We start from the raw sequence: 9,641 nt of genomic DNA on the forward strand, positions 1-9,641 counted from the left end.
AGGGTATAACCTAGCCTGGTGGAACCAGCCTGATCACTGTGTTCACCATATAATGTCCAGGGTATAACCTAGCCTGGTGGAACCAGCCTGATCACCATATAATGTCCAGGGTATAACCTAGCCTGGTGGAACCAGCCTGATCGCTGTGTTCAACATTCTATTTCACTTCACATTTTATGATCTCTGACGTGAAATAGAAATACGAAGGCAGTGATCAGGTTGGTTCCACCAGGCTAGTCATAACCACCATAGATAATGTAATCAGTGTGTGTGTGTGTGTGTGTGTGTGTGTGTGACCAACCAGTATCTTTGAGGGCCCAGGTGCTAATCTACACTGCTATGCCCATTAATCGGGGCTCTGGCAAAGACTTTATCTCCAGCGTTACCTCTTGCCTGCTTTCCAACGGTCGTCAATGGGGAGAACAGAATTAGGTAAATTTAGTCTGACAGGTTTAAACTTCAACATAGTATCTGTTTGTGTGTGTCATATCACCTATCCCTAACTGCCATTGGTAATAGAACAGTGACTGTGTGTTCACTGATGCATGAGATGCAGAGAGACCTGGCACTCAACACATCCACTCAACACGTCCACAGTGAGGTGATTACTAATAACACAGTCCAGTAATAGCAACACCCTTTTCATTCTGTGTGTCACTGATGAACTCTGCCTACTGTATTTCTACAGCTGGACTGGAGATGCTTTTGCCAGACGGCAGCCTCAGTCGTTTGATGGGGAGACCCATAGTAGGGTAGGTTTTATCTGACCTGTTCAATCTTCAACATAGGATATGTAATATCTGAAACACAAACAGGTAATAACTGCCATTGGTAATAGAACAGTGATTGTGTGTGTGTGTGTGTGTGTGTGTGTATGTGTTCACAGAAACATGTATGGAGCCAGGACATGGAGACTTGCAAGATGATGTGATGAAGTCCAGACAGACAGGCTTGATACTGATGTCTCTGAATGGAGAGAGACCTGACACTCTGACAGACAGGCTTGTACTGAATGTCTCTGAATGGAGAGAGACCTGGCACTCTGCAGACGGGCTTGATCACTGATGTCTCTGATACTGATGTCTCTGAATGGAGAGAGACCTGGCACTCTGACAGACAGGCTTGATACTGATGTCTCTGAATGGACAGAGCCTGGCACTCTGACAGACGGCTTGATACTGATGTTCTGAATGGAGAGAGACTGGCACTCTGACAGACGGGGCTTGATACTGATGTCTCTGACTGATGTTCTGAATGGAGAGAGACCTGGCACTGACAGACAGGCTTGATACTGATGTCTCTGAATGGAGAGAGACCTGGCACTCTGACAGACAGGCTTGATACTGATGTTCTGAATGGACAGAGAGGACTGGCACTCTGACAGACCAGGCTTGATACTGATGTCTTGAATGGACAGAGACCTGGCTCTGACAGACAGGCTTGATACTGATGTCTCTGAATGGAGAGAGCCTGGCACTATGACAGACAGGCTAGATACTGATGTCTCTGATACTGATGTCTCTGATACTGATGTCTCTGAATGGAGAGAGACCTGGCACTATGACAGACAAGGCTAGATACTGATGTCTCTGAATGGAGAGAGACCTGGCACTATGACAGACAGGCTAGATACTGATGTTCTCGATGATGGAGAGAGACCTGGCACTCTGCAATAAAAATGTTTGTAGACACTTACTTTGTATTGTCTTTCTTAATTATTGAAATGAATGGTATCAGTCAATATCGGGAGGGAGAAACGCTGTGTTATTTGCCAGGATCCTGGAACTCCTGTTTTGTGGTTACATTGCGTTGTGCCTGGACACATCCCTTTGCCGTGGTATATTGGCCATATATCATAAACCCCCGAGGTGCCTTATTGCTATTATAAACTGGTTACCAACARAATTAGAGCAGTAAAAAMAAGTTGTCATACCCGTGGTATACGGTCTGATATACCACGGCTGTCAGCCAAWRKYSRTTRKYGGGCTCGAACCACCCAGTTTCTAATTGCTATTATAAACTGMTTACAAAGATAATTAGAACAGTAAAAATAAAATGTTTTGTCATACCTGTGGTATAGTGTCTCATAACACGGCTTTCAGCCAATCAGCATTCAGGTCTCCAACCACCCAGTTAATAATATGTATTATAGTGTAGTGAGTGCAGTTTTAAACTCACCTATAGGTGGCGCTGGCTGTATGCTGACAGGGGCAGGTTTGACCARAGCAGGGTGAGGCACCAGGGTGGTCTGCAGGGGCTGGATGATGATGGTCTGGAGAGGGCCCYCGGCGTGCTGGGGTACAGCTGTTACAACTGGTCTGGGCTGGATGGACACCTTGGGGGTGAGCTGGATAGGCCTCTTCACTGCCTGGGCTGGCTTGACTGTGAGACGGATCATAATTCATAACTGTTTCCATTTTTTAATTTTTTTAATGGAGCTTTCTTCCCCCTCCAGATGCCATTGTATGTATCATCACAAAATATTTGGTCCATTGAAAGCAGGGCGAATGGAATTGAACCAATAAACATCTGTTGTTTGGTTGTACTAATGTTTGGCTTGAGTCGTCATAGTTTTAATGGATCGGAAAAAGTAACAAAGTCAATCAATAACATATTTCCAAATCAGAAACAGACTAGCGAGGGAGAGTGATACAGTATTTTCACTGAAAGACAATGTAACTACAGGAAGAAATGGCAGCCTGATATGAAAGAAAATATCAAAGAAAAGGATGATGATGATGYAGAGGTGTCTGTCTGACCTCGCGTGGCCTGACTGGTCCTCTTGGGGGCCCTCTTGGCCAGGGGGGGCTCTGAGAAGCCGCTGGACTCGGAGCAGACAGAGACGGCAGGAGAGGGCTGAGGAGATAGGGCTAGATCATCCTGTAGAGGGCAGCAGAGAGAGATGGGCCATCATGCTTCACTGCTGTATGAGGTTTTACATTACCTCCTGAAGATACAGTGTTCCATGCATTTAGACACAGCGCACCACCACTGCTAAATTGTGGCCACCACTGCTAAATTGTGGCCACCACTGCTAAATTGTGGCCACCACTGCTAAATTGTGGCCACCACTGCAAAAATACAAAAATATTTTTGTGTTATAATGTCGATTGTATATATGGCCAAGGAAGACCCCATCCACCGCCGCCGAAAATCTTGCTAAAAGGAACTACAAAGTTCTTGAAGACTGATGCCTTTGGCAACGTCCAAAATATCTTTGAGGTGTAGGCACAAATGTCCTTGATCATAATGGCAGGAGAAATAAACAGTGTGCAGTGTAGATCTAACCCTAGTCCTCTTTCTGACATGCTGTGAAAACAACTGCCTGCTACATTATGTTAATATGGCCAGAGTTGTCATCACCTCATTTTAATGAGGGGGCGGGGCCACACCTCTGGCAGATGGTGGACAATTAGTCTGACAAGGTGCTTCAGACCTTCCTTAATGAGGTGCTCAAGTGTGTGTGTGGATTGCGAAAGCAGATGGCAGAGGTAGCAACGTGTGTAATGGCACCATGTGGGGCGAAAACACACAAACTAACACAGATGGGCCTAGACGCACACTGGAAATAGGCACATCAAACACATAAATGCAAAACGACCTACAGTGAAACACACTGGAAAGAGACAGGGGACTTACTTGTATGGAGTAAGGTGACAGGGCCTCTCGGGATGCAGGCGAGGTGACAGAGCTCATGGTATGGGCAGGAGAGAGAGAGTCCACACTCAGATCCCCATCTGCAGACAAGGACACAGAGCTCATGGTATGGGCAGGAGAGAGAGAGAGTCCACACTCAAATTTACACGAGAGAAATACTGGTACTGACATGTTTAAACTATTTTTGTCCAATACAATATCACCTTATACCATAGACCTGATTAGACCGGTATTAGACACACCTGTGTCAGTGCTCCAGGGAGGCAGGTCCATGTCAAAGTCAATGTCAGGGGCATCGCCGGCCTAGAGGGTTAAACAGAGCACACACACAATCACTGTACTTCACATAATGATGGTTCACTGTGAATCTGGTCTGTTACGATTTTCTAAAGTYGAACTGACGGTGTTTTAGCAACATTAKATTTTGTGGGAAAAAAATCTGTTCATATACAACCCCAGGGAAGAATATGACYCTTTTTTACATTTTTTAAAAACATTTTATGACAATGGAGCATTTAGATATGGTCATTCATAGAATGTTTAGAAAATGATGTATACTAAAGGCATTTGTGAAAATTCTATAGCAATATGTAGAGTGGGAAAGTGACCGTGCGTTGGTACAATTAATAGACACTGCAGTAAATAAAACCTAATGGAAACACAACATCTGTCTTGTCCAGTACCGGAGTCTACACAGACCGTTGTGRCATAGCCAATCAGAGCTACAGCAGGCCTATATGCAAATAAGCCATTTGCCACACGGGCCTGCCATKATTTACTATAAACACTAAAAGGGCTGGGCGATATATCTTTCTCAGGAGGGGAGTCGGCCAATCACCCACTCGTCCAATGACAACATCCTCCCAGCAGCTAGCTAGCTAACATTACACTCCATTTTTTTTTTTAGCTTGGTAAATAAATAGCTAACTAAATAGATAAGCTAACCTATTAGCCATGGTACGACTGACCTGTGATCATTGCTAGTTTGATTGTATTGATATTCCCAGCTTTTGTTACATTCATCTGTTTTTACCCAAAAAGATTGAGTCTTTGAAACTGAAACAGTGCATTCCCTAAATAGCTGGAGGAACCAAACAATGTTAACAGGCCAGCTGTGATTTACAACCTGATAGCAATATTTGTGGGACTTCCCAAGATATTTATTGGTGAATTATATGAATCGTGCATTGAACTACATCCATCTATTCTGCCAACAATGCCTTACTCTATAATCAAATAGAACCTATTGGTTTTGTAGCAGAKACTGGGAATTTGATATTTTTTACTGATATTATGATTGTCTGTTTGTTTCATATCTGCAAAGTAGTTAAAACGCTTGTCAGTTCCACTTTAAAGGAACAGTGTTGCCTCGAGTGTGTCTGTGTAGTCCTGTACTCACATATCCCACGCACTCCAAGGCCTGAAGAAGTTCATCTGCATCCCCAAGGTTGTACAGCTCGTCAAACAGGCTGATGTCTGCTTGAGAGACACACACACACGTCTGATTTAACAGTAGCCTTACATGAAAACAACACAGTAGCCTTACATGAAAACAACACAGTAGCCTTACATGAAAACAACACAGTAGCCTTACATGAAAACAAACACGAGAGGCCTTACATGAAAACAATACTTTAGTGCCTTCGCAAAGACTAACTACCGTTTTCATCAAAGGCTGGTTTAACAGATGTCTTGACCTGTTTCAGATAGTTATCCACAACGTCAGGTCAGACAGTTAATCACAGTTTAGCCATATGGGGCTACATATTGTAAACGGCTTCTTTTAGGTCATAGATATGGCTATTCATTTATTATTTACACATTGTTAATGCATAACTGATGGCCCACTTGTTTAATCAAATTAGTAAACGTTCCATTTACGTTTTCCTGTTTGTAAGGGCTCCCGAGTGGCGCAGCAGTCTAAGGCACTGCATCTCAGTGCTAGAGGCGTCACTACAGACCCTGGTACGATTCCAGGCTGTATCACAACCGGCCGTGATTGGAGTCCCATAGGGTGGCGCACAATTGGCGCAGCGTCGTCCGGTTAGGCCGTCATTGTAAATAAGAATTTGTTCTTAACTGACTTACCTAGTTAAATAAAAACATTTTAAAAAAAAATTGGAATGTGCTTTAAAATGACTAAAACCAAATCTAAACTGTGTAGACAATATGGATCTACATCATAGTACATTTTCTTGAAATGTCCAGTTCACTAAAAATCACAAAAAAAAATAACGCTAGACTGTCACAGAGCATCAAAGAAAAAAAACAATGGATAGAGGACTATTTTTTGTTCATTTTGACCATGAGGAACATAACCAATTTTCACTCGTTGAAGAGAATGCTTCTGGGCTGTATCATGTTATCTCCTCTCTCATACTGACTCTAGTCTGTCCTGAAGAACCACTACACTCACTGGAGTCTGGGCTGCATCATGTTATCTTCCCTCCATTCTGACTCTAGTCTGTCTTGGGGATCCACTGGGGATCTGGACTGCATCATGTTAGCTCCCCTCTCATTCTGACTCTAGTCTGTCCTGGGGAACCACTGGAGTCTGGGCTGCATCACATTATGCTGCACAGAAGTTAACTCACTTGATTAATGCAACACGGCATGTAGAAATGTTGAAACTGTTCATTACTGTTCGCAAAACAATGTTCCATTAAGGCTAGAACACTTTACAATGCAAGAAGATACCGGTAGCTTCCAGCTTTATAGGCTAGCTTACAGCTGAAGCTAACATCACTTCACTACCCTATTACCTTGTTTGTGATACACACAATAACGCAAAATATTGCTAGGATTACAAAGCGGATTGTCACCAAAAACTTTATTCGTTCACTTTGTCTCCCCCAGTCACGATCATCTTTGCTCGAGCGTCGAACAGACTGTGTGTAAATGTCATGGGTCTCAAAGCAGCAATCACAGTAGAAACAATAACAAAACCCGCATCCCCGCCCCTGGTACAGTGAAAAGCTGAGGGATGTGGCTGGAGAAATGTAAACACAAATTCATAGACAGAGCTATGGATGCAAGGACTGACCATCCATGATATCAAAATGATATTTTTAACCATGTTTTGAGGCTATATAGTGTTTGTTTACACCGTTGGATTAAAACAAGCTTGTATTTTAGGTTCTGATGGGGTATGACACTTGAACTAAGCTCATGAGGCATTTATAAGTTATATTCTTTAAGACTCAATGGATACATATCAGTACATTTATAAGTCCAAAAATTGATGTAGCAACTGCTGATTGCCCCTTTAAAGAGACGGTGCACACTTTTATAAAAAGAGATTGCTTCTTCTAAGCAAATATTGTTGATCAGCATAATAAAAATACCCAAATGGAAGAGAAACAGATTTATTTTCATCCATGAAAAATCAGCCAGAACAAGCTCAATAACTCAATGCATGCACACAGTCCTATTGGATATGCATTCACCTGTATTGTGAATAGGCCGTGGCTACATCTTGATTTACCCAGTTTATCAACAGACTACAGATTTACATTTCAAACAAATTATTACTATTATGTGGGTTAGAAACATTGTATAATTGATTCATTCATGAATACATTAAAAAAAACAAATTACTAATTAATGAATGATATTGAAATCAAAAGATCTGTCTGGATCAAGTGCCGTTATGTGACTTTGGCTGATACGCCTTATTTTGCTTGCCCTGGTATCATTTTGGTGTTGTTTTGGTAGATTATCGTGATGGTATCGAGTATTGTGATACTAAAAGGTATCGAAGTCAAAATTCCAGTATCGTGACAACACTAGAGCCTAACTGTTACACCTCGATACACCGACAGCGCCGTTGCGTTTTGGTTACACCAGAAGTCCAGTCTAATGAAACGCTGCGTTTACGTTGCAGCATTGCGTTGCAGAGGCAGTTCCAGTGCGTTCTGTGTGGTGCGTACGTTGGATTTTATCGAACGTATGCATCAAATTGTACGTGTAGACGGCTTGGCAGAAATGGCAGCAGAAGGTGAATGTTAAACTTTTGTTGCACACAAATCCAATGATGCTGTGTACCATTTTGCACAATGACCCTGTAGGTGTGAGAGAGGTGAGTAAGCATTTCACTCTTGGATTCTAAAAGGGCTTAGGCTAGCCTGGCCCATCCACATATGTATCTATTCTTATAGTTTACTTAGATTTGTGTGTATTCTGTATTTGTTGTTGGAATTGTTAGATATTGCTGCACTGTCGGGAACTAGAAGCACAAGCATTTCTCTACACTGCCAATAACATCTGCTAACCATGTATGTGACCAAACATTTGATTTGATCATGACCTCAGTTCCATTACATAACACATAAGAGTCATTGGACCAAGGTATTTCTGTATGAGGGAGTTGTGTTAAGAGCCCCTACGCTCGTTACAGCGTATATTTACGAAGACAGCCGTAAAACAAAGCCACCTGTGGAAATTAGCTGTCTAGTATGCTCTGAACACCTGTGTGCAACTGAAAAAGGCCACCAGAAACATGTTGTCACTGAAAAATTAAGTTGGCTGCAACTGTGATAAAGCCGGTTAAAACTGTGTACAGTAAGTGTATATTCTGCATTAGTGAAATTATTTTGATGTGATATTAAAGTAAAGGGCTTTATGTTTCTAGTTTCTTGCCGCCAGAGCCAGTCTACCTCTGAAAATAACGTAAAGTTCTTGAACATTGAGGCAAAGATTTTACAACTAACCCAAGCAAGACCACACAGCATGTCGTTTCCAATGGGAGCAAATTACACCAAGTGGGCAGAGACTAGAGCCGATTGGCGCGTTCTAGCATGTATTTGCATATTCCGTTAGGGAAGGCCTACTCTGTGAGGTGCGAGTACACTCCTTCTAAACAACGCAATTTTTGGGAAACTTTGGCAAAGGTAAAGTCTACAAACATGTTTCCACTCTGTTCGTAATAGATTCTAGTTTTAGAAACAGAAAACTGCACTAAGTCAAATGTTTAATCGAGGAGTAAATAAGCAGAATGTCGGCAAAAAATCCATCTCGCTCCATCTTGGTAGCGATTGGAAACGCCAACCGGATGCTTCACATTTATACATCCGGTCAAATATCTGTCTCAATGTTCTATCTTTGCTTAAAATGTAACAGTTGCCTCCTTAAGAGTACATTTTGGGCTAAGGCTAGCCATATCTATGACTAAAAGGAGAAGACTTTTTGCTATCCATTTTTTTTGTATCTCTTCTCGCGAATTCATAACCCTACCCCCCTAACAGGCTAGCTAGTACAGGGCAGAGATAATAGTTACAAATAATTTAACTTAGATTGTAGAGAATTCAGATTGTAAAACCTCTTTTTAAACATGGCAACAGCTACAAGTGGGCGATAGCGGTTACTGACTGAGGCGGTTAAGTAAACATTAGCTAGCCAGCTGCCAAATAACTAGCTAGCTACCATGTTAGCAACAAGCAGGCAAATTAAGAACATTCATTCGATCGACTATAACCATCGTAAACACAACCAACATGTTGACTTTGTGGTACACATTTCCGAGGAGTAAGTGTCTCTCTTTAACGCTACACTAGCTAGCTAACGTTAGCTGTTGGCAAGTGACGCTTGCTTACCCCACTCGCCATCCTGTCGATGGACATGGTGCCAGTTTCACTGTTCATCATTTCTTGTTCTTGAGTCTCGAAGTCTAACATTAAATCCGGACGACATCCTTCCTCGAATACATTAGTAACCGATTTTAAAGAAATAGGTTATAGTTTATTCTAATAGGTCAAAAGGCTTAGCATCGGCTGTACATGTTGCTGGTTCGTATTCACAGATAAATGTTCTTCCTGTTCTACGAAAACAAGATACACGTCTTGCTTTACCGTAAATCTACGGCTCCCGAGAAGGTTATATAAATCCTCCGTGGTTGTAATGACGAGATACACCATGAGGTTGCAGCAAAGCACAGGTTCTAAAAAGTATAATTTTCCTCAACCCGTGGGTGCATACAATTAGCCACA

The 9,641-nt window shown here is 42.2% G+C and overlaps 1 protein-coding gene and 1 long non-coding RNA gene across 2 annotated transcripts in view; one reads left to right on the forward strand and one right to left on the reverse strand.

Moving 5' to 3' along the window:
* The window catches only part of LOC112074463 (uncharacterized), an 11,328-nt gene extending 10,218 nt beyond the window's left edge, over positions 1–1,110 (forward strand). Inside the window, exons 4-5 of the long non-coding RNA XR_002894750.2 lie at positions 689–752; positions 887–1,110. This is a non-coding gene — a long non-coding RNA (uncharacterized lncRNA). The remainder of the gene's footprint in view (positions 1–688; positions 753–886) is intronic.
* A 1,036-nt stretch (positions 1,111–2,146) lies between these two features.
* Positions 2,147–9,641, reverse strand: part of LOC112074462 (cyclic AMP-dependent transcription factor ATF-6 alpha) — a 13,909-nt gene continuing 6,414 nt past the window's right edge. The window contains exons 2-6 of the mRNA XM_024141634.2: positions 5,057–5,133; positions 3,900–3,960; positions 3,640–3,737; positions 2,760–2,880; positions 2,147–2,382 (exon numbers count right to left, since the gene is read on the reverse strand). Of these exons, the coding sequence (XP_023997402.2) occupies positions 2,147–2,382; positions 2,760–2,880; positions 3,640–3,737; positions 3,900–3,960; positions 5,057–5,133 (593 nt within the window). The remainder of the gene's footprint in view (positions 2,383–2,759; positions 2,881–3,639; positions 3,738–3,899; positions 3,961–5,056; positions 5,134–9,641) is intronic.

This window comes from Salvelinus sp. IW2-2015, unplaced genomic scaffold, assembly GCF_002910315.2.
Source record: "Salvelinus sp. IW2-2015 unplaced genomic scaffold, ASM291031v2 Un_scaffold2641, whole genome shotgun sequence".
NCBI lineage: Eukaryota > Metazoa > Chordata > Actinopteri > Salmoniformes > Salmonidae > Salvelinus > Salvelinus sp. IW2-2015.